Source organism: Berghia stephanieae, chromosome 8 (genome assembly GCF_034508935.2).
Source record: "Berghia stephanieae isolate SIO BIC M18660-M18661 chromosome 8, UCSD_Bste_1.3, whole genome shotgun sequence".
Taxonomy (NCBI): domain Eukaryota; kingdom Metazoa; phylum Mollusca; class Gastropoda; order Nudibranchia; family Aeolidiidae; genus Berghia; species Berghia stephanieae.
In genome coordinates, this window is record NC_088367.1 from 32,985,307 (window position 1) to 33,009,907 (window position 24,601).

At 36.9% G+C, this 24,601-nt stretch overlaps 1 protein-coding gene across 2 annotated transcripts; it reads right to left on the reverse strand.

Annotated features, from left to right (window-relative positions):
* Positions 1-1,223: 1,223 nt before the first annotated feature.
* Positions 1,224-24,000, reverse strand: LOC144977834 (putative acyl--CoA ligase YdaB). 2 transcript variants are annotated; one of them, XM_078923239.1, is made up of 12 exons: positions 23,907-24,000; positions 23,293-23,365; positions 21,667-21,834; positions 15,513-15,678; positions 12,441-12,615; positions 9,840-10,044; positions 8,405-8,516; positions 7,562-7,719; positions 5,667-5,799; positions 3,466-3,632; positions 2,357-2,412; positions 1,224-1,587 (listed from the first exon to the last, which is right to left on the reverse strand). In XM_078923239.1, exons 3-12 carry the CDS (start codon positions 21,804-21,806, stop codon positions 1,271-1,273), a joined length of 1,629 nt encoding a protein of 542 aa, XP_078779365.1. In that variant the 5' UTR covers positions 21,807-21,834; positions 23,293-23,365; positions 23,907-24,000; the 3' UTR covers positions 1,224-1,270. The 2 variants fall into 2 exon arrangements, with proteins under 2 accessions (XP_078779365.1, XP_078779363.1); XM_078923237.1 differs by lacking the exon at positions 23,907-24,000 and adding an exon at positions 23,786-23,869.
* Positions 24,001-24,601: the final 601 nt, after the last annotated feature.

A 24,601-nucleotide genomic window follows, 5' to 3' on the forward strand; every position in this document is an offset into this window, starting at 1 on the left:
CGGTCCTCTACCTCGCTTTTAGTTTCTTCTATTCACCATATAGATAGTATGCGCTTGGCTAAGGAGCTCACAACATTGCCATGCGGAAGAATAACGGACCAACACACAAAACTGTGTGTAACCATGAACTTTTATAGTCTGGATAATACAGTTAAGTGAGAATTACTCATAAACGCGGGTGGCCATCGTAAACTTATAGCCTGACACTGACCAAAGTCTTTGGCAACAAAAGAAAACAAATCGTGAGTTGAATTCAACAGTTCAACCAATGGAATCACTTGTTTCCTTGAGCTCTACTAACGACAACTCACTAGACGCTGCACAAACCCAAAAAATGACGTCAAACTATAAGTCTAAGAGAGTTCTAGTGTCAGGCTATAAGTTAATGATGGCTACACTGATACTGTCTGACCAACAAATGACGTCAAAAGACACGTTTTAGGCCACAAAAGAAAACAATTCGTGATTTGCATTCAACAATTCAACCAATGGGATCACTCCTCTCCTTGACCAATACTAAAGACAACTCACTAGGCAGTCAACAAACCTAAAATGACGTCAAAATATGGGTCTTAGTGGGTTTTAGTGTCTATAAGCGTAGCCATCGTTAACTTATAGCCTGACACTAGAACCTTTGAGACTTATAGTTTGACGTCATTCTTTAGGTTTTTGCAGTCTAGTGAGATGTCGTTAGTAAAGCTCAAGGAGACCAGAGATTCCATTGGTTGACCTATTGAATACAACTCACGATTTGTTTTCTTTTGTGGCCAAAGACCTGTCTTTTGATGTCATTTTTTGGTCAGTGTCAGGCTATAAGTAACGATGGCTACGCTTTATAGCCTTGTTCAGGAGTGAGACTATTTTCATTTGTCTGGCTAGGGTCTTTTCACATCCCAAACTGATTTTTTGGGGATAATTATTTTCTTGTATTTGTCTTTCTGCTTTGTTTGGCATTGGTTCATTCCGATGTGTATATATATGCAGGTCTAACATCCGAACCCACTTATGGGCCTAGATTAACATTGTTGTAATCGACAATAATTGCATCATGTTTTTGATATTTCCGTGACAACAATGAGCCCATAAGGAATTGGGTTATCAGACCTGCAAATAAGTCCACGGCGGTTCATTCACATTTCAGTCTTATATTTCACTATTGCCTGATTCTACTTTTGCAAGTCCATATTTTCAAAATTATTTTTATTAAGATCCATAATGATATAGAAAGTTAAAATATTCTTTATTCTCTTCACATTACATTAAATATACTTCAAGAGACATTGAGTTTCAGTCCCAACTTTTCTGCAGCCAGATCCCCGAGTTTTTGACGTGTCAGTTTTGGAAGAGCTCCGTCAAAAATTAGAACGTAGTCCAAAGGAAATATATCAGCTGCCCCGCCTGTCATTGTCTCCTTATACAGTCTGTGAATATCTTCTTCTGTCAGATTAGAATCGGGACGTATCGTGACGCATGCGCAGGTGTTCTCAATATTGATGTCATCAGGGACTCCTACCGCCGTAACTCTCATGATTCCTGGGATGTCCATAATTGGTTTCTCTATCCAGGCGGGATAGATGAGTGTGATTCCTGAAGATTAGACAAATTGCATATTTTATTAGGATAGCAAGCAATTGCTCCTGCCCCATGGGTCGAGTGGCTCTGAAGGATATTTTAAGATATAGCGTTTGGTTTTTCCATGCTCTATGATTTTTACACTCCCAGGATCTATACTTCGGACCAAAGGACCAAAGTTTAAACTTCAATAATTACACATCACGTTTCTCATACTTGCTCTTTCTCAAAACGACATTATCAAAAGATAGAACGAAGGTGCCATCCATCTTTATAAGTAATTCTTACTAAATTGTATCAACCAGACTATAAACGTTCAATTTTGCACAACGTTTTGTGTGTTGGTCAGTCACACTTCCGGATGGCAATGATGTGAGCTTATTAGCCAAGCGCATACTATCTATATATCATATGTGCGGCTATGTGGTCTTGTGATATGACACTCGCTTTCGGGTTGGAAGGTCCTGGGTTTTAACCTCGCTTGGCGCATAGTTGACTCCACGGAAAAGGCTCTTTACTCACATTCTCTCACCGTATTCAGGTGTAAAATGAGAACCTTGCTGTTAACAGCGTTGTCTCTGTTGAAAAAAATGTAATATCACCTAACAGGCCTCATGTCTTGTTCTACATGTTTCGTATTGGTGTTGGTCAGAGATCCTTTGTAAAGCGCTTTGAACACGTTTAGTGGATATTGCTCTAAATAAAAGCTCAATTTTATAAATATATTATATATATATATATTCGCATCATAATGCATCACCAACATCAGCAAAAAATACTTTACCTCTGGAAATGACATTTCCTCTGCGTCCATAGACGTACAAATGACCATTCTCCTGGCTGTGAAGCAATCAAATGGAAGAAAAAGAAAAATTATTGAGGACTCAAAATATAAACATTCGGACCTAAAGGTCATTACACAAGAACGTGTCAACAACAACAACAACAACAACAGCAACAACAACAACAACAATAATGTGCGGCTATGTGGTCTTGTGATATGACACTCGCTTTCGGATCGGAAGGTTCTGGGTTCGAACCTCGCGCTCGGCGCATAGTTGAGTCCTTGGAAAAGGCTCTTTACTCACTTTCTCTCACCGTACTCAGGTGTAAAATGAGAACCTGGCCGTTAACAGCGTTGTCTTTGTCGGAAAATGTGTAATATCGCCTAACAAGCGGCATTTCCCGTCCTACATGTTCAATGTTGCTGTTGACCAGGGACCCCTTGTAAAGCGCTTTGAGCATATTTAGTGGATATTGCGCTATATAAAGCTCAATTTAAAAATAACAACAACAGAATAGGAAAAAGACAATTATAAAAGATTTGAAGCCATGAAATTCCCATTATCCATCACCAAGGGCAAATTTGTCTTAGGGCCTATTCCAAGGGAAGACTGAAATAACTCAATCAGCAGCAGTGCGGTGCCGCAAAGTGAGGTAAGGCGAGGTGACTTGCACAAGGCCACATGGCGCGACGGGTAGTCGAACCGGGTACCTTTCGGGTAACGCAGCAAAGACCATACGTCTGAGCCACGCTGCCCTTGATGTCACATCCTATTATCGACGCTATATGCGTTTAGGTAAAATACTCACGACATACTGACACACAAAACTGTGTGTAACCTTTAACGTTTATAGTCCGATTGAAATAATTTACTGAGAATTTATCACTAACGAGCTGTCTAAAAATAATAAGGACCCTAGTCTATCTCAAAGTACATTCTGCTAGATCTAACAACAGACCCAGCTACCCAGTCATTGCTCGTTGGACAGCGGGGGGGGGGGGGGGGGGCTGAAAAAAATCTCAACTTCACCTGCTGGAATCGATCTCGTACCCTCTGCGTGTGAAGTGAGCGCTCTACCAACTGAGCTATCGGGAACTTATCAACATACCTTATACAGCCTGCATCGTTTGAGTAAAACCAGCCATCTTCTCCCATCATTGATTGAATAAGGGTCGGTTGCCCAGGGTAACGGGTAAACAGATAAGGACTTCGGACTGCAATGCGACCGACTTGCCCTGGGTTCAATTCTTGCCTGGCTTCGTCAGTGACTTTTACCTGTAGAACAATTGTGTAAATACATCAGAGCCGACGTGTACTTATTTGCAAGTCTGATAACCAAAAGTGTTATGGGTTCAATGTCGTCATGGAAATACTTCTCAAACCAACGCAAAAAAATATTGTCCAATTACAACAATGTTACATCAAGCCCATAATAGGATTCAATGGTCTAATGTCACGTCCGCCCAGCAACGAGCAGCTTGGTTCTAAACAAATAAAATCAGTACTTGTTATTCTTCATGCTGGCTAGAACTATTTCACATGTCATGTGATCAGAATGTATAAAAGTCAAAACACGATCAGATTTATGATGTTTTCCTCCTCTGGATACGCATTTATGCCCGTGAGAGAAGTATTTCACAAGGGCGTCCGCTATTGTTCCGATAGTTTAGTACCAGTTACTAAGATACTATGCGTCATTACGAGGGAAGTGACGTCACGACTGCCGAAGCCTATTATTGCGTTCGGTAATCAGACCTGCTATTTTGTGCACGTAGGGACGGACACAGGGCACATTCTGGTGACAGAGAAGTCATTAAAAATTGAAATACAATGACAATGGACTGATAAAGGGAAGAAAATGCGAACTGAAGACGGGATGTCCAGTGACAGAAATAGATAGACAGATAAGATAGATAGATATAGAGAGAGCGTGAGAGAGAGAGAGAGAGAGAGCGGGAGAGAGAGGGGGTGGGGAGGGAGGACGGGAGAGAGAGAGAGAGAGAGAGAGAGAGAGACAGAGAAGAGAGAAGAGACAGATAGAGATATATAGAGGGAGAGAGATAGAGAGCGAGAGAGCGAGAAGAGAGATAGAGAGAGAAGAGAGAAGAGAGAGATAGAGAGAGAGAAGAGAGAGAAGAGATTGGTAGAGAGAGAGAGAGAAGAGATAGAGAGAGATGGGGAGAGAGAGAGGGGTGGGGGGATAGAGAGAGAGCCATATGAAAATTGGATAGATAGATAGAGAGATAGAGATAGAGAGAGAGAAGAGAGATTGGCAGAGAGAGAGAAGAGAGAAGAGATAGATAGAGAGAGGGATAGAGAGAAGGAGAGAGAGCCGGGGAGGGAGGGAGGGAGGGAGGGAGAGAGGGAGGGAGATAGAGATAGAGACAGAGAAGAGAGAAGAGATAGATAGAGATAGATTGATAGAGGGAGAGAGATAGAGAGAGAGCGAGAAGAGAGAGAGTTAGAGAGAGAAGAGAGATAGAGAGAGAGAGAAGAGAGAGAAGAGATAGATAGAGAGAGATGGGGAGAGAGAGAGGGGTGGGGGGGGGGATAGAGAGAGAGCCATATGAAAATTGGATAATGGTAATGAAGCGTTTTTATAATGATATGTGACAGCTTTGAAATTAACATAGTAAGTTTATGACAACGCCTCAATGGTTCGCTGTGATTTGGTGACCCAGCAAATACAGTGTTAAGCAGAATTAAGCGTGGTTAGTGACCGGATGGGTGACAGTGACCATGGAAAATGATTCTGGTACCGACGTTGTATCCTTGGTTCAGGTACTTCACACACATTGTCCCCGTCTCAAGGGCTCATAAGTACCTGGCTATAGGCAGTGACATATACTATTGTAAGTGTTTTAGTACAAAAATGACGCCGAATAGGCAACTGATACTTCATGAAATAGAAATATGATTCCAAATGGTCTTGTGGGGGAATAAATAAACATTGCGAAGGTCATTAACCCTCTTCTTACCAACTATAGGAAAATCGTCACATTCGTTACGATACAACCAACATTTTTCTTATTCAAAATTCTTCTGTACATTATTCACTATAAAATTTAAAGAAAATGAACAATGTGTTGTAGAGCATGTTTTGCTCCATAAATTATGTATCGCAAGAACTTACTGCTATTGTGTTTGAGTGATAAAAAATCTATTTTTGTGTTAGTTGGGTGTGAAGTTTTGGGGAAGATCCTAAAAATGGCTGGTAAGGAGAGGGTTAAGCATTTTAAACTTGTGGAAATCATACGGTATATGGATGATCCTATTTCATCTTCTTTTTTTTTTCTTTCTATAACTCACCTCCACTCCTTCCAAGGGAAATCCACAATCAAAGGGGTCGAACGAATCCGTTGAGGTCAGGAAATTACAACTGACAAAATTGGTTTCTGATATAGCATACAAGACATGGACGTTTTTTGCAATCTTTTGAGCTCTGTGAAAGCAACGTGAGAAAAGAACGCAGAGATTAATGCAAGATTTGACAAAATATTCTACTTACATCAGTTCAAAGCAGTTATGTGGTCTTGTGGTATGACACCGTAGCCATCTTTAAGTTGTAGCCTGACACTGAAACCCAAAAAGACTGGCATTTTGACCTCATTATTTGGATTTTGCACTGCCTAGTGAGTTGTCGTTAGTAGTGCTCATGGAAACAAGTGGTCCCATTGGTTGAACTATTGAATACAATCACGATTTGTTTTCTTATGTGGTCAAAGACTGGCATTTTGCCGTCATTTTTTTGGTCAGTGTCAGGCTATAGATAGTTCGAAGATGACGTCACTCAGGTCTTTGTTATTCTTTTTTGCCATCCGCGTTTATGAGTAATTCACACTAAACTGTAATAACCAGACTATAAAAGATCATGGTTACACACAGTTTTGTGAATCTATAGATAGTATGCACTTGGCTAATAAGCTCACAACATTGCCATCCGGAAGTATAACTGGCCAACACACAAAATTGTGTGTAACCATGATCTTTTATAGTCTGGTTATTACAGTTTAGTGTGAATTACTCATAAACGCGGATGACAAAAAACGGTAACAAAGACCTGAGTGACGTCATGTTCGAATTATCTATAAGTTCAGGATGGCTACGATGACACTCGCCTTTGGCTCGAGTCCTGCTATGAACGGCGCATAGTTGAGTCCTTGGACAAGGGTCTTTACTCACATCTCTTACGTGTAAAATTACGATATCGCCGTTCAGGCGTCGTGTCTTGCCCTACATGTTAAGTGTTGCTGTTGGCAAAGGATCCCGTCGAGTACGTTTATTGGATAGTGCTGCATATATATATATATATATGTATATATATATATATAATATATATATATATATATATATATGTGTGTGTGTGTGTGTGTGTGTGTGTTTGTGTGTGTTTGTATGTGTGTGCTAAAGATTTTTTTTTTCTTAAGCGTTAAACTTTACAAATTTAAGCCCTCTGATAGCATACTTGCTTGTTAGCCTTTACACATTATTATAATGCTGGTCTATCATGAAGAATGTACTGGATTTTGCGCTAGATATAGCTACTCAAATTTCAAAATATGTTTTCATAATCATTTTCTTCTCTACGGTATAATTTTTCTGTTCAATAGGGCCGTTACTGTTATGAATTTTGTTAGTAAGTTAGACTCGATTATCCCTAACAGAGCCCCACATTCCTTTTGACCCATATTGCCTTTTATGGGAGTGAGAGAGAGAGAGAGAGAGAGAGAGAGAGAGAGAGAGAGAGAGAGAGAGAGAGAGAGCAAGAAAGGCGGCCTCTGCAGACAAACTTAGATCTGAGTAGACACAGATGTATTTTAAAAGAATAAAGTTTCTGATTTTCATTTGGAGTTGATTGCAATAGGGTTCAACAGTCGTGACGTCACTTCCCTCGTATTGACGCAGAGTAACTTAGTAACTGGTTCTAAACTATCGGAACAATGACGGACGCCCTTATGAAATATTTCTCCGACCAGCATAAAAGTGTATTCAGGGCAGAAGAACATTATAAATCTGATCATGTATTGACTTTTCTACATTCTGATCACATGATATGTGAAAAAGTTCTAACCAGCATGAAGAATAAAAAAGTACAGATTTTCTTTGTTTAGAACCAAGCTGCTCGTTGCTGGTCGGACGTGACATCCGACTATTGAATCCTATTTTCTTAACAGTTAAAATGAAGTAAACAGTTTCATACTTACGATTCGTAAACAGATTTTGTCACTGGCTGTCCACCGACAATCAAATGTTCCAAGAGTTTCTTGCCCTTGTTTTTATACACTTGGGTCAATGACTTTAGATCTGTGGGGCTGATGATACCTCCAATTATTCCTTCCAGATCAACAATTTTGAGGAATTGCTAGAAAAATGGGATTATTTAATAACATAAGATTAAACAAGGTCATGCATAAAAATGGTGAATTGTGAAATTTCTGTGTCCTCTCCTTACCACCCATAGGAAAATCGTCACATTGGTTACGATGCAACCAACAATTTTGTTATTCTGATATCCCTTGTACATCACAAATTATAAAGAAAATACTTTGTTATAGCGATAAAAATTAGACACTGGACAATATTAAGTATAAAACATACTTATTCCTTTTCTGTTTGAGCAGCAAAAAATCTATTTGTGTTTTGGGTGGGTATGAAGTTTCAGGGAAAATTCTGAAAATTGTTGGTAAGGAGAGAGTTAATTACTAAATAAAACAATTTTAAAATCTAAAAAAATTTATTTCATCGCCAAAAACGACCAATGTCATAATAACATAATGTAGGCACTTGTGCTTGTATGTTTGAGGGGAAAAAATTACATAAAAGAGCTATTTCCCACGCAGCGAATCAACGCCGGCTCCGATTTTCAATCACTCCAATTTAATTTTTTTTTATTGTTTCTCAATATATATATATATATATATATATATATATATATATATAATATATATATATATATATATATATATATATATATATATATACATATATATATATGTAATTTTATATGTATTTTATATACAAAGTCAGAAAATATATTATGAACTCACCTCTACAAAACTAAGAGGCATCTTGGAGTATGTATCAGGAATGATCCTGACCACTCCATTCAGTGCATCGTATGGAAGAGTGACAACGATGTACCAAGGCCATTGCATATACCTGTAACGAATCCATGATAATATTCCATTTATTTTCCCCAACATATAGGGAATTATATATATATATATATATATATATATATATATATATATATATATATATATATATATATATATATTAATCCGAGGACGAAGCATCGAGTTTACAAGGTCATAAAGTCTATAATATAGAACATAAGTTAGATATCACTTTGTGTACTACGTCATCAGTCATTCAGTAATTGCTCGGGCTCGTCATCAAACGGTCAGATATCTCTTTTTAACTGGGACATCTTTTAACAGAAACTTATAGGAAAAAGATGGGAACTGTTCGGACACGTGCTCCGACGAGATGGAAATATTCCAGTACAAACCTCGATGGATGTTTACTTCAAACAAGGAGCCAAATACAGAGGGCGTACACCAACTTCACTTACAACAACATTGAAACAAGATCTCAAAAAATATCAAATACATTTAGAAACAACAACAGAAGAACTGAGTTCAACAAGACAAGGAAACATCCAACTGCCTCAGCACCTTAACACACATGATGACATTCTTAAGCAAAGAACTTTTGCTCTAGACAGAGATTTATGGAGGCAAATTACTAACTGGATAATAGAAACAGACTGACAAACTCAAAGTAACGCACACACATTCACGACAAGCGTCCATAGAGACGGCGCAGCCATATTAATTTCATTTCAATAGGAAAAAGGGCGTTGCATAATAATTATTGTAAAACAAACAGTCTTCAAAATTTTACAGTTTCCCATGCCGAGGTTATCATCGTCTATCATTAATGTATAAAACAAGACTGACGAGGTGGATGGGATACATGTGGATATATAGACTGGTGGATAAATAGATAGACAGAATGACAAAAAGATGATAGATAGATAGATAGATAGATAAATAGATAGATATGATTAAGATATGTATTATTATTTGCTCCATTGTATTTATCATGTCGAGCACTCTTAGTACAACATGTGTATCATAGCACGATTTAACAGAAAGAAAGATAGACAGATAGATAGATAGATAGATAGATAGATAGATAGATAGATAGATAGATAGATAGATAGATAGATAGATAGATAGAAAGAGAGAGAAAGATAAATAAATAAATAGATAGGTGGACAGATAGATAGAATGAATTAAAGAAAGATGATAGATAGATAGATATAATAGATAGATAGAGATAGGGGAAAGAAAGAAAGATAGAGATAGATGGAATAATAGATAGATAGATAGATAGATAGATAGATAGATAGATAGATAAATCATATCTATCTAAATTTATTTAATCAAATAACATAAAAACAGTGGCCACCCTCACAATTTGCCGAATTGAGAAAACTTTCGGTAGAGTCCGGCCATGTTGACCACCGCTCTGTGTGAGAGTTCGACCAGTTTTGGACTTGCAAGGTCCTGATTCAGCGATGACGGACAAATACACCCGTCCTCAGGGTCGATGTCATAGTCCCGGAATCCATTCTTACAAGACCGGAGATGATTAAGAAACGTTTCGGGTCCGTGTAAGCCTGTAGAGTAGATATTGAGTGGGTACGTTTGTTGTTTAATTCAGTCCCTTGATCGGTGACTGCAAAATGTATAATGATGATGCTAATAATGATGATGATGATAATAATAATAATAATAATAATAATAATAATAATAATAATAATAATAATCATAATAATAATAATAATAATAATAATAATAATAATAATAACAATAATAATAATAATAATGATAATAATAATAATAATGATGATAATAATAATAATAATAATAATAATAATAATAATAATAATAATAATAATAATAATAATAATAATAATAATAATAATAATAATAATAATGATAATAATGATAATAATGATAATAATAATAATAATAATAATAATAATAATAATAATAATAATAATAATAATAATAATAATAATAATAATAATAATCTTATATAGCGCCCATTAATCCACTGACAAGTTCTCTGTTAACAATCACTTGGACTATACAAACTATCATACACACTAACACGCCTATACATATTATATTCACTCAAACAAACCCACATACGGAAACTTCTCCGCATCCACATACGCAAACTCTTTACTTACACATTACTATACCATCTACCCTAAATTAAAACATATAAAGCATATTAATTGTCAAAATAAGATATTCTAAATAATTCGGTTTTCAATTTCTGTTTCAAGGTATCTAAATTTTCAATATTCTTAGTATTATAAGAAAGGGAATTCCACAACCCGGGTGCAGTCATTCTGAAATATTTGTTGTGAAACAAAAGACTTAGAGGGTACCTCTGTAAGATGAAGCATACTAGTGGCCAAGTGGTTAAGTCATTGCACTGTGACCCTGAAGGTACCGCGTGCGAGCCCCGTTCAAGCAATTTCGGTTTTTTCCTTGGGCAAGATTATTAACGGCTATGTGGTCTAGTGGTATGACACTCGCTTTCGGCTCTTTACTCACATTCTCTCACCGTACTCAGGTGTAAAATGAGTACCTGGCCGTTAACAGCGTTGTCTTTGTCGGAAAAAATGGTATTATCGCCTAACAGGCATTATGTCCCGTCCTACATGTTAAATGTTGCTGTTGACCAGGGACCCCTTGTAAAGCGCTTTGAGCACGTTTAGTGGATATTGCGCTATATTAAAGCCAAAATAAAACCCCACAATTTTCTCACTTAGACAACATGGGTGATTTCTGTTGATATCATACATCTTGTTTGATGCATTATCTATATTTCTTCGTGGAATGCCTGGGCGACGATATCTTATGATGCCGTGGCGCGCAGAAGGGCATAATTATTTTATTTTTCTCTTTCAAAGCAAAGAAAATGTGTATTTAATGAATCTATAACGATTACACAGATAACGTTTAAATTGGCGTATGGAATTCTATGCCTTTTGATTTACCATAAAGCAATTTACCTGTATGACCTTTCCATCTGTATGAGTTGCCCGTTCTTTTCGCTACGAGCAACTAGACACTAAAAGAAAAACCACTATTTTACTTTACCACTTAATAACAAAAAAAAGTTGAATTAATAACAATCAAAGGCGAATTTAATTCTTGAAAGCAAGTATTATTATAATAGTTCAGCCTCATTTGAAACGTACAATAAACCACACTGAAAAAGATATTATTTTAATTAAAAGATACAACGTTTAACTTGATACTGAATGCATGAATTCGTAGGTCTGAAAACCGAGCCCAAATTTGAGCTTGTTTAAATATCATTTCTATCATGGATGGAATTTTGCGTTAGTTTGAAAGTATTTCCATTTCAACAATGAACCCAGAACAATTCAGGTTGTCAGACCTGAAAATAAGTACACGTCAGATTACATCGGCATTATTATTTTAATAATATATGCGGCTATCTAGTCTTGTGGTATGACACTCGCCTTCTGATCGGAAGGTCCTGGTGTCAAGTCCCGCTCTGAACGGCGCATAGTTGAGTCGTTGTTAAAGGATCTTTACTCAAATTCTCTCACCGTCCTCAGTTGTAAGATAAGTATCTGGGCGTTAACAGCTATGTCTCTGTGTTGAAAAAAAAAATGTAATTTTGCCTAACAGGCATCACGTCTCGCCATAAATGTTAAGTGTTGCTATTGGATAAGGCCCCCATGTAAAGAGCTTTGGTCACCTGTTGTGGATATTGCGCTATAAATATAGAATGAAGTTGACGTCACTCAGGTCTTAGTTGTTGTTTTTTGCCACCCGCGTTCATGAGTAATTCTCACTAAACTGTATGAACCATACTACAAAAATGTTCAAGGTTACACATTATTTTGTTTGTTAGTCCGTTATACTTCCGGATGGCAATGTTGTGAGCTTCTTAGCCAAATGCATACTATCTATATAAAAGCTCAAGTTTTTTTTGTTTTTTTTTTAAAGTTTTTCAAATTACCTTGTGTGTTGTTTGTGAATACAATTTTTTTTAGCGACGGGAGAGTTTTGTCTTGGTAATCAACATCATATGATGGTCTGTCGTCCCGAGTTGCACCCTGTTCAAAATGTGGCCAAATATCCTTTTCAAAGGAGTCGGTCATCAAGAGAAACTTGGCTTTTGACAGTTTAATTGCCTAAAGAATCAAAAAAGGATTGTTAGAGAAAAAAATTACGAATTTTATATAACATTTCTATCACAGACATTTAATAGGGAATGAGATTAGCGGAAGAGTAGCCTCCCTTGATTGGACGTCACCTTACAGAGAGAACGTCAACATGGTTTTGCGCATGCGTCTCTCTCCACCTCGCTTTCGGTGAAGTGTCTCATGCCGCTTTCACCGGAAGCGAGGACGAAAGACGCATGCGCAAAACCAATATGACGTTCTCTCTCTAATAACTTCCCCGCCGGTGACGTCCAATCAAGGGACGCTATTCTTCCGCTAATATCGTTCCCTATACTAGTAATAAATCGTAATTGTCCATAAAATGGACAATCTTTAGTGGTTTACATTGCTCGAACAAATATAATAAACATTAATAGAAATGTGTGGAACTTATAATAATATGATCTCATAACAAATTTACTTCACAATGCACACAGACATCTTTACAATTTATTACAACAGGAGACATAATGTTTTAATGCATTGAAATTAAAACTAATTTCAAATGTATCCACAGTTACTAAGTTACTCACTCGAAATACTCACTCTTCTTCGAATACAATGTTAAACGGTCCCAATTTGTTCTTCACACATCACTCCTTTTTTTCACCTCTCTCTCTCTCTCTCTCTCTCTCTCTCTCTCTCTCTCTCTCTCTCTCTCTCTCTCTCTCTCTCTCTCTCTCTCTTTTCCTCAGCATATCACATATATAAAATATCCTATCTTATCATGTTTATACATTCAAAGATCGATGTTGGATCCCTATACGTGCCCAATCTTTAATTTTCATAACCGTAGATATTTGGAACTCTCTCCACGCCTGTTCAAGAACTGCGAGAATTGTCAACGTTTTTAAGAACTGTGTTGATAGGGAATTAGATCACCTTAAGTTTGAATTCAATGAGTACTTTATGTTTATTTTACAATTGATATCCTATACTTTATATCATACTAATGCATATCGTCAGATATTTTTTTTTATCACTGTGACAGGGCAACAAAGGCCACAATATTGGCCTAATTTAGCTCATTTTAGGCATTGTATTGAATTCTATATTATATTATACAGAGGCGTGGCCATATTGGTTGATTTGGTACCTGGCACCGCACCGCATCCATCTTTTAAAAATGGATTACAGTGTTAATTTAAAAAATAAAACTGCGATATGGTATATACCGCCTCTTACTTATTTCAGTAAGTCTTTTCCCTAATTTTTTTTCTTTCTTTTGTATTTAGAAACATTGCATGTTTTAAGTCATTTTCTTCTGATTCTGGCACCACCTTATATTGTAAGCATGTCGCGCCACTGATTATATATTATATTCTTATTTCCACGGATTTACCGGATTTACCGCGCTTCACGGTGCTTCGATTATTGCAATAGAGAGTCACATAGACTTTCTGGGTGGGGTTACCGACCTCCCATAGTGGGTCGGGAGGTACATGCTGTGTCTTCTATACCCCTATATCTAGATCTGGTTTCCAATTGCTTCCTGTCTTTGTCTTGGAATGAGATTACTCAGTTTTGTCCTGGCCCTGGCCGGAGCCCTTGGCTGGGAGGAAAACAGTCGAATGTATAGTTGTAGTTGTGGGAGATGATATTTTTAAATCATCTCTCTGTTATATACTGTTGTTGTTTTTATAGGTAACATTTGATTTGTTAACATTTGAGTGTATTCCTATAAGTGGAATCTTGTGCTGGTATCAGGGTGAGACTTTTAGGTGAACTCAAACTAAGTACACTGATAGTGTGCTCTTGGAATCTAAATCTGTTCCCTATTTAATTTGAACCATTTCCCTTTGTCTTACTTTTTCCTCAAGTCCTGTTTTTGTACATTTAGAATGTTTTTGCTTTCCAATTTTCTCCCTTTTTACTGGCGCTGATATTATGACCTAAATGTGTTGCAAGTGCCGTAAAATCCTTAAAAACAAAGTCATATAGATTTTAATGTTCATTTCATACTTTACAAATTGCCAGCCAAGCGTCTATTTGTACAAGTACTAGTAACAATATCCGTCATTGCCTATTAGTTGCAAGTATTCATTTATACCGGAGTGAATGGAATATTTTGTGTAAAGGGCAACACCGAATCTGTCGTGCTTTGGAAAACCATATTTAGAAATTTGGCCAGAAAACTCGTCTTTCAAATATCGATCAATTTAAAAGACTCTAGTTTTAGTAAACACTTTCAAACTCGGGGACTTCGCGCAGCCCAGGTTCGAAAGTTTTTGCTAAGACGAGGGTCATTTAAATCGATCGATATTTGAAGGACGAGTATTCTGGCTAAATTCTAAATATGTGTTTTTCAAGAGTAGGTACGGCGGTAATGTGTCATAAAGGCTAGAATTTGCGACCATTGTTACCCAACAGTCACTGGTCACAATCGTTTGACTTGCTACAAAATAGACACCCTACCGCCGCGCCACCATCTCCAACCCCCCCCCCCCCCAACTCCCGATACTACCTGGTTTAGGTCTTTCGTGAAAAAATGTTTTTATAAAAAATATAGCTTTTATATAGAGCAATATCCACTAAATGTGCTCATAGCGTTTTACAAAGGGTCCTTGACCAACAGCAACAGTTGACATGTAGAACGAGACATGACGCCTGTTAGGCGATATTACAATTTTTTCAGACAGAGACAATGCTGTTGACGGCCAGGTACTCATTTTACACCTGAGTACGGTGAGAGAATGCGAGTAAAGAGTCTTTTACAAGGACTCAAATATGCGCCGAGCGAGGCTCGAACCCAGGACCTTCCGATCCGAAAGCGAGTTTCATACCACAAGACCACATTGCCGCACAAAAACAGATCCATAAAAACTTGACAGTTAGGCGTGTTGTTACAATAACAATATAGAGCTTACCTTTTTCAATGCCTCGCACTTTGGAAAAAACTTCTCCATGGATACATGAATGCCGCCGGCAAAGATGACCCCAAAGCTAGCGACTATGTATTCAATGCTGGACGGTGTTGCCACCACAACGTAATCGCCACGTTCAAGTCCGTATTCTTTCAAGTTGTAAGCAAACCTGAAACAGTGTAACAAACGTATATATACTTTACTTACTGCCCATGATGATGATGATGATGATGATGATGATGATGATGATTATGATGATGATGATGATGATGATGCTGATGATGATGACGACGACGACGACGATGATGATAATGATGATGATGATGATGACGACGACGACGACGACGATGATGATGATGATGATGATGATGATGATGATGATGATAATGATGATGATGCTGATGATGATGACGACGACGACGACGATGATGATGATGATGATGATGATGATGATGATGATGATGATGATGATGATGATGATGATGATGATTGATGATGATGACGACGATGACGACGACGACGATGATGATGATGATGATGATGATGATGATGACGACGATGATGATGATGATGATGATGATGATGATGATGATGATGATGATGATGATGATGATAATGATGATGATGCTGATGATGATGATGACGACGACGACGATGATGATGATGATTGGTGATGATGATGATGATGATGATGATGATGATGATTGTCACAGTAAAGGTTGTTCACAATTATCTTATTACATTTTATTTTATTAAGAACTGAATTCATCTCACTCCAGTTATATTTCGGTAGGCTTAGATAAACTTTACCTTCTAATATTAGATCGTCTTTCCTTTTATAGCCTTCCTCGAATTAATTTCTAATTAGTGAATACTTTTCGTTCTACATTCTGTCACGTAGCCACTTATTATAAAAGCTGATAGGTCTAACATTTGACACTCACTTTCTCTCCACAATCTATGCCGGACGGCCAGTCGCTCTATTCCTATATATATACTGGAAGATTTTTATCTTTTGGGACTTTGTAGATATTATATCTACACCATTAAGACGCCGGAGCTTTTAACTTTGATTGTATAATCTTCAAGGATCAAACCCAAGCCCGCTGTCAAAGGACTACACAATAACTTCTTACCAATTGCCTGGAAGTGGAATTTTACGAGTCCAATCCTGTTATCAGAGGAATAGATCATCCAAGCCCATCAACTGCCTGGAAACGTAAACTTATGAACCTGACATATTATCATAAGTTACGTAAAATATTCATATCTCTATTTGTAACTGCCACGATCACTGTTTATCTCTTTTAATTAAATTTCATCATTATTTTTATTTCATTGTAAACAAATCGTTAATTGTTTTTCATTTATAGTAACTAGTAAATTCTGGGGCCTCATTCTACATTTATCTTTATGCATAGTCGAGTAGCTCTTTACTCACTTGAGACCATGACATTTTGGAGGGGACACATATAAAGAATTGAATTTATTTAGTTACTTATATCTATTTCATCTAACTTTAAAGTTTAAATTGTAAAACTCTTAATTGCTCTACTAAAAAGATTTAGATTAACGGAAGATGGTTACCAGGAAAGGTTTCACACTGCAAAACCGGAAAGTGGAGAAGACTTTAATACATTCGTGAACCGAATTACCCAATTTCTAAATCGGTGGCTTGAGTTGGCAAACGTAAAACAAGACGACTTTGCAGGCCTTTACTATCTCACGCTGAAGAATCGAATCTATCAAGCTTGCAACCCAGATTTAGTCGCATTCTTTAAAGAGAGAAAGCCAGAAAACTTGGACAAATTAAAAATCTACGCAGAAAACTTTAACAGCGCACATCCATTGACACCCCTTAGCAGAACATTGAAGGAACCATACTACGCTGCCGCTGCTCAGAGTCCATGTACACCTAAAGTTCAGTACTCAAATAGAACGAGCCGATCAATCACTCGGAACACGCAAGTGAAACAGGATGACCATAGTAACAAACCATGGAACAAACAGTTCAATAGAGACTATAGCCGACCCTATCAAAACAAAACAAGAAATAGCACTGACAATAATACTGAGTATAAGAAAACCAACAAACCTATAATTAAATGTCAATATTGTGGAATGAAAGGCCACACAGCAGACAAATGTTACAAAATCGTGGGATATCCAAAAGAAACTGCAAATGCATCACTCCAAACAAGTGTAAATAATCAGACACGAGTAATGTCAGGAGAAAATATAAATGTGTATTGCGTGAAAGGTATGTCACTTTTAACACAAACTCACAAATCAGGATCGCTATTTTTTTGTGAAGGCAAAGCTAATGGAACTGATTGCAAAATATTGAGAGACACAGGATGCAGTACAGTAGGAATAAAAGCATCTTTGATCAATGACGAAGACAAAACTGGTAAAACGGTACAATGCATCACATTCAGTGGCACAGTCGAAACCTTTGAAACAGCTAACGTGTACATAGAAACCCCATACTATACAGGAATAGTGGAATGCTGTATACTTCCCAACCCCGTCGCTGATGTTATTGTTGGCAATATAAAAGGTCTTAAAGACAACCCAACAGATGTAAAAGAATGGTCATTAACCCAAGAAACAGCTTGTCTAGCAGAAACAAGAAAGATGACTAAGACAACAGAGAAGCCAATGACTATTTCTCTAGAACCACAACAATTTGACAGGAACACGTTCATTGAAGAACAGAAAAAGGACCCGACTTTAACTTCATATTTCAATATCGCAAACAAAGGGACGAAATCAAAAGTTGAATACATCATTGAAAAAGATATTCTGTTCAGGTTACATAGGAAAAGAAACAAAATAGCTAAACAACTGGTCACGCCGAGTATTTACAGAAACAAAATCCTTGGAATAGCGCACGATTCAATAACTTCTGGACATCTTGGGAGCTCTTCCACATTGAAGAGAATATCCGAGAATTTCACATGGCCTGGAATTACTAAAGACGTCCGAGAATATGTGAAATCTTGTGACACATGCCAAAGAAGAGTCGCAAAAGGCAGAATACCGAGATTGCCATTAGAGACAACCCCAGTTATTGAAAAAGTTTTTCAAAAAGTTGCAATCGACATTATAGGCCCTTTAACAAAATCAGATAGAAACCATACACACATACTAACACTAGTCGATTACGCAACCAGGTGGCCAGAAGCGATAGCATTGAAATCAACTACATCGGATCACATAGCTGAAGCATTGATGACAATTTTTACTAGAATAGGCATACCAAATGAGATACTGTCGGACAATGGACCCCAATTTACATCACATATGATGCATGAAACCATGAAACTCATGGGAATCCAACACTCATTCACAACCCCCTACCACCCCCAAGCAAATGGTCTTTGTGAAAGATTTAATGGCACTCTAAAGAATATGTTAAGAAAAGTGTCAGCAGAAAAACCAGGTGATTGGGACAGATACTTACCAGCAATCCTATTTGCATATAGAGAAATACCCCAAGAATCTACAGGCTACTCCCCATTTGAGTTGATGTATGGACGATCACCTCGCGGCCCGATCAATATAGTAGCCGACATTTGTAAAGGGAATGAGGAGGACAATAACGAAATTATGTTTGCTTACGAATATGTAAGAAACCTGAAAGACAGAATAGAGGACACGTGTAAGCTAGCACAGGAATCCGTCACTAAAAAAAGCAGAGAAATACAAGGAATACTCCGATCGAAAAAGCAAGTCAAGAAAATTTGAGATTGGTGACAAAGTACTAATACTCTTACCCGATGACTCGAGTAAACTTTTAGCTACATGGAAAGGACCATTCAAAATAACAGCAGTAAAATCTAATGTTAATTACGAGATTAAAATTAACAACACAACAAAGACATTCCATGCAAATATGCTAAAAAAGTATTTTGATAGAGACACAGTGTCGCAACCTATGTTTACTAATATCGAAGCTTCAAATGCAGGATCAATCATACCGTTGGTCATGGGACACAGACACCCGAGACAGAAAAACAAACAAAAATCGCACAATTGCAACCACCAAGACAAAAAAAGAAGTACGCAAAGTACTTGGGCTCCTAAATTTTTACAGGAAATACATTTACAACTTCGCGCACATCGCGACACCGCTAACAAATCTGACAAAGAATGGGTCACCGAACAAAATTGTTTGGACAGAAGCGTGTCAGAATAGCTTTAACCAATTAAAGGCATTACTCTGTTCAGAACCAATTCTTAAATTACCCGACATGTCAAAAGAATTTGTTGTAAGAACTGACGCGTCTGATAAGGGCATCGCAGGTGTACTATTACAGGAGCATGAGGGAACTCTAATGCCTTGCTTATATGCAAGCAGAAAATTATTGGACAGAGAATCACGATACTCTGTAATAGAGCGTGAAGGACTGGCCATCGTCTTTGCTTTAAAGACATTCAGCAGATATCTACTGCTAAAAGAGTTTGTGGTCGAAACGGACCATAAACCACTCACGTACATAAGAAATAACAAAATGAATAATAGTAGAGTACTAAGGTGGAGTCTATTTTTGCAAAATTACACTTTCAGTATCTCTCACATACCAGGCTGTGAAAATATTCACGCCGACCTACTTTCTCGATTAGTATAAACACGTGAGAAGGGTATAACTTAACCTCCATGCATACTGTTAGTTACCTCGCAAACTATGCCAAATCAGAACGCACAAATTCGATAATTTTATTTGTAAACATGATGACCCAAATCAATGTAACATTGAGTATTGTTTGGATATATATACCATACCCATTCATGATTTGGGAAATCTTCTCTTTATCTATTATTGTTATGAATTTTCACTCATTTGTGATTAATAATTGAAATGTCAATATTTCATTTACATTTTCATTCATTTCATTTAGTAAATTACCTTCATATCATCGACTTAAATCATGCTTCATTGCCATCACTATTGTTTATCACAATGATTTGTAATCACATTGTCATCATGTTGTTCATCACAATGATTTGTAATCACAATCTTTCATTGTTATTGTCACCCATTCATATACCTACGTTAATATAAACATGTCCATGTCTAGTTAATAAATAATTTAATTGTAGCACAAATCATAACAATGGATTAATGCTAGAGTATCATGATAGTAAATTTACTTCCGTTTGTAAAATCTATCTTTCCCATAATGGTTAAAGAGTATATTTTAAACGTGGGTGGGGGGTGTCACAGTAAAGGTTGTTCACAATTATCTTATTACATTTTATTTTATTAAGAACTGAATTCATCTCACTCCAGTTATATTTCGGTAGGCTTAGATAAACTTTACCTTCTAATATTAGATCGTCTTTCCTTTTATAGCCTTCCCTCGAATTAATTTCTAATTAGTGAATACTTTTCGTTCTACATTCTGTCACGTAGCCACTTATTATAAAAGCTGATAGGTCTAACATTTGACACTCACTTTCTCTCCACAATCTATGCCGGACGGCCAGTTGCTCTATTCCTATATATATACTGGAAGATTTTTATCTTTTGGGACTTTGTAGATATTATATCTACACCATTAAGACGCCGGAGCTTTTAACTTTGATTGTATAATCTTCAAGGATCAAACCCAAGCCCGCTGTCAAAGGACTACACAATAACTTCTTACCAATTGCCTGGAAGTGGAATTTTACGAGTCCAATCCTGTTATCAGAGGAATAGATCATCCAAGCCCATCAACTGCCTGGAAACGTAAACTTATGAACCTGACATATTATCATAAGTTACGTAAAATATTCATATCTCTATTTGTAACTGCCACGATCACTGTTTATCTCTTTTAATTAAATTTCATCATTATTTTTATTTCATTGTAAACAAATCGTTAATTGTTTTTCATTTATAGTAACTAGTAAATTCTGGGGCCTCATTCTACATTTATCTTTATGCATAGTCGAGTAGCTCTTTACTCACTTGAGACCATGACAATGATGATGATGATGATGATGATACACATCATCAACATTATGCTGCTGCTAATGATGATGGTATGATGATAATGATGATCCTCATCATCATCATCATCATCATCATCATCATCATCATCATCATAATGATCATCCAGTAAGATCGATATATCAGGTTACGTCATCAACAATCACGTGACCTACCTTGAAGCTAGAGTATAAAGTTCACTGAAGGTGATGGACTTCCTCTCCATGTCTCCATCGTATGAGACGTAACATTCCTCCTCAGGATGAGAGTTACGAGCCTTGTCGAAGAGAGTGATGAAGTTGTCTCCTTTCGGCATTCTGCTAAAATTTTGTTGTTTGTAGTATCTGAAATTTGACATCAAACAATGGGAACGATCTATATTAATGGTTTCGTCCAACCAAGTCATCAATCATATGATTTGTTGCTGTACAACGATTTGACATTTCTGAATGTATCTAAACACGCTGCTTTGTTTATGAAAGTTGTAAACATACCCATAAGTCATGCTGAGTAAAATGACCAATTGTAACGTTGGATATTTCTCAAACTGTGAACACTTTTCACTATGTGGGTCATTTTGAGCACAGTTTGCAGTGTGACCAATGACCTCGAGCACAAGTTAATATAGATCATGCCCATTGGAGTGATCTATCGATGCTGTGCGTTGAGTAAAATACAATATCCGTCAGCCGGATGAAACGTACTCATTCACAAAATTATGTGTAACCTTGAACGTTTATTGTCTGATTAATGCAATCTATTGAGAATTACTCACAATAATGGCCGGCAAAAAACAATAACAAAACAGAAACGTTCTTTTTATAGGAAATGTTTGTTTATCACACTCTAAGAAACAATATCTTATGGTCAGGAATATGGAGGGTTTGTTTATCATACTCTATGAAACAAGATCTTAAAATTCTCAGGAATAGGAATGTTAAAAGTATAGACAAAGAGAGCTACTTTTAGCAACACAACGTGGCCACAGTATAGATAGAACGAAGATGACGTCAATCAAGTCTTTGGTATTGTTTTTGCCATCCACGTTTATGAGTACGTCTCAAAAAAACTGTATGAACCAGACTATAAAAGTTCATGGTTACACATAGTTTTGTGTGTTGGTCCGTTGTACTTCCGGGTGGCAATGTTATGAGCTTCTTCGCCTAGCGCATACTATCTATAGATAGTATGAAGTTGACGTCGCTCAGGTCTTTGTTATTGCTATCGGTCACCGGCGTCTATGAGTGATTCTCACTAAACTGTATTAAGCAGACTTTAAACGTTCATCAAGGTTGCACATAATTTTGTATGTTGGTCTGTTATTATTCCGGATAGCCATGTTGTGAGCATTTTAACCCAGCGCATACTATCTATAGTACTCCAAATTATGTTTTTTTTTTAAAATATCGATTGGTGCCCTACTTTGACAGATATTCTGAGTGTATAGATAGTATGCGCTTGGATTGGAAGCTCACAACAATGCCGTCCGGAAGTATAACGGACCAACACTCAAAACTGTGTAATCTTGAATGTTTATATAGTCTGGTTAATACAGTTTAGTGAGAATTACCCATAAACGCCGATGGCAAAAAAGCAATAACAAAGACCCGAGTGACCTCAACTTCATTCTCTCTATTGGATATGCCATAAGTATTAGCATGGAAGTGATCACGAACAATGACTTACCAGTTACATTTCTTCAATGCGTAATTAAAATTTAAAAAAAAAATAGTCTGCATATGAAAGTGAAATCAAAATAGTTACTGACATCAAGAGCAGAAAAACAACATTGATCTACTTACGTGATTCACTTCTTCCTGTAGTGCTTGTGGTGTTGATAAAAACAGGCAACACTTTCACACACGGTACAGTATCCTGTTACAACATTTAAAAGAAACAAACTTTATTCTCACTCTATTGAATATTACACAACTTCAAAACAACAACAACAACAACAACAAAATAACAGAGTACCAAACACTGAACGTTTCGAGCTCAAAACCCTTCTTCAGCCATTAATTTTTTTTAAAAACCCAATGAAATCATTGTCACATCACTTAAAATCCAGAAAGATGACAGAGAGGAAAATTAACAAGTCTTGTGCGCAAGTGATAGATTCTTGGCTGTTTAATAATGTTTTTATATATATTTTTGTTATTTGCTGGAGAATGGTTTTGAGCCCGAAACGGTCCCTGTTTCGTATTTTTATCTTGTTTTTGAAACTGTTATATCAATATTTTGTTTATTACTTTTTTTACAGTCCACAACATCGAGGAGCTTAGTATCACTTCTTACTTTATTCGAATATTAACACACGATTTGATGCCAAAACTTCGTTATACCAGTCGGTGTTTCTACCTCTGCTACCCGGCTTCTCGCTTTATTTGTAAGTCCAATATTTATTAAAATAAATCACCTGCAAAATAATTATTTAGTTCGGATCTGTTACAGTCTGCAGTGTGCTTGCGATATATGATTGTAAGTAATATTAGCAAATCACGTGCAATAGCTTGATGCTAGTAGAATGGGTTTGGTTAACGAAGAGACCATCTGCTTTCACAAATCCCTATCTAGTGTATAAACAACACATAAACAATCAAATACTTTTTAGCAAGTGGCTCATGTTACATCCGTAAGTAGCGCCACCATATTATCATACCAACATATATTATTATATTATGAGAAATAATGCTAATGGTTATTTGTGTGTTTGAAGTGTGGACTAGAAAGTAGAATTAGACATAGTAGTAGTAGTAGTAGTAGTAGTAGTAGTAGTAGTAGTAGTAGTAGTAGTAGTAGTAGTAGTAGTAGTAGTAGTAGTAGTAGTAGTAGTAGTAGTAGTAGTAGTAGTAGTAGTAGTAGTAGTAGTGTCGCCCCCCCCCCCCACCCACCCAGTGAACATAATTCAAGAATGGCTAACATTTACCGTACTCAATGGGTAACCAGTAGGTTTACGTGACACGTATGTGCGTTGGTCGGGGAATAGAACTTTGTGGAAGGCATTTCTCTTCGTCCTATCGAAGACATGGGTAAAAATCCTGAGATCCCTTGGATTTTGGCGTCAAGGTCTTTGTCCGAAAAATGTATAAGCACCTTACGGGCTGTTTGTGT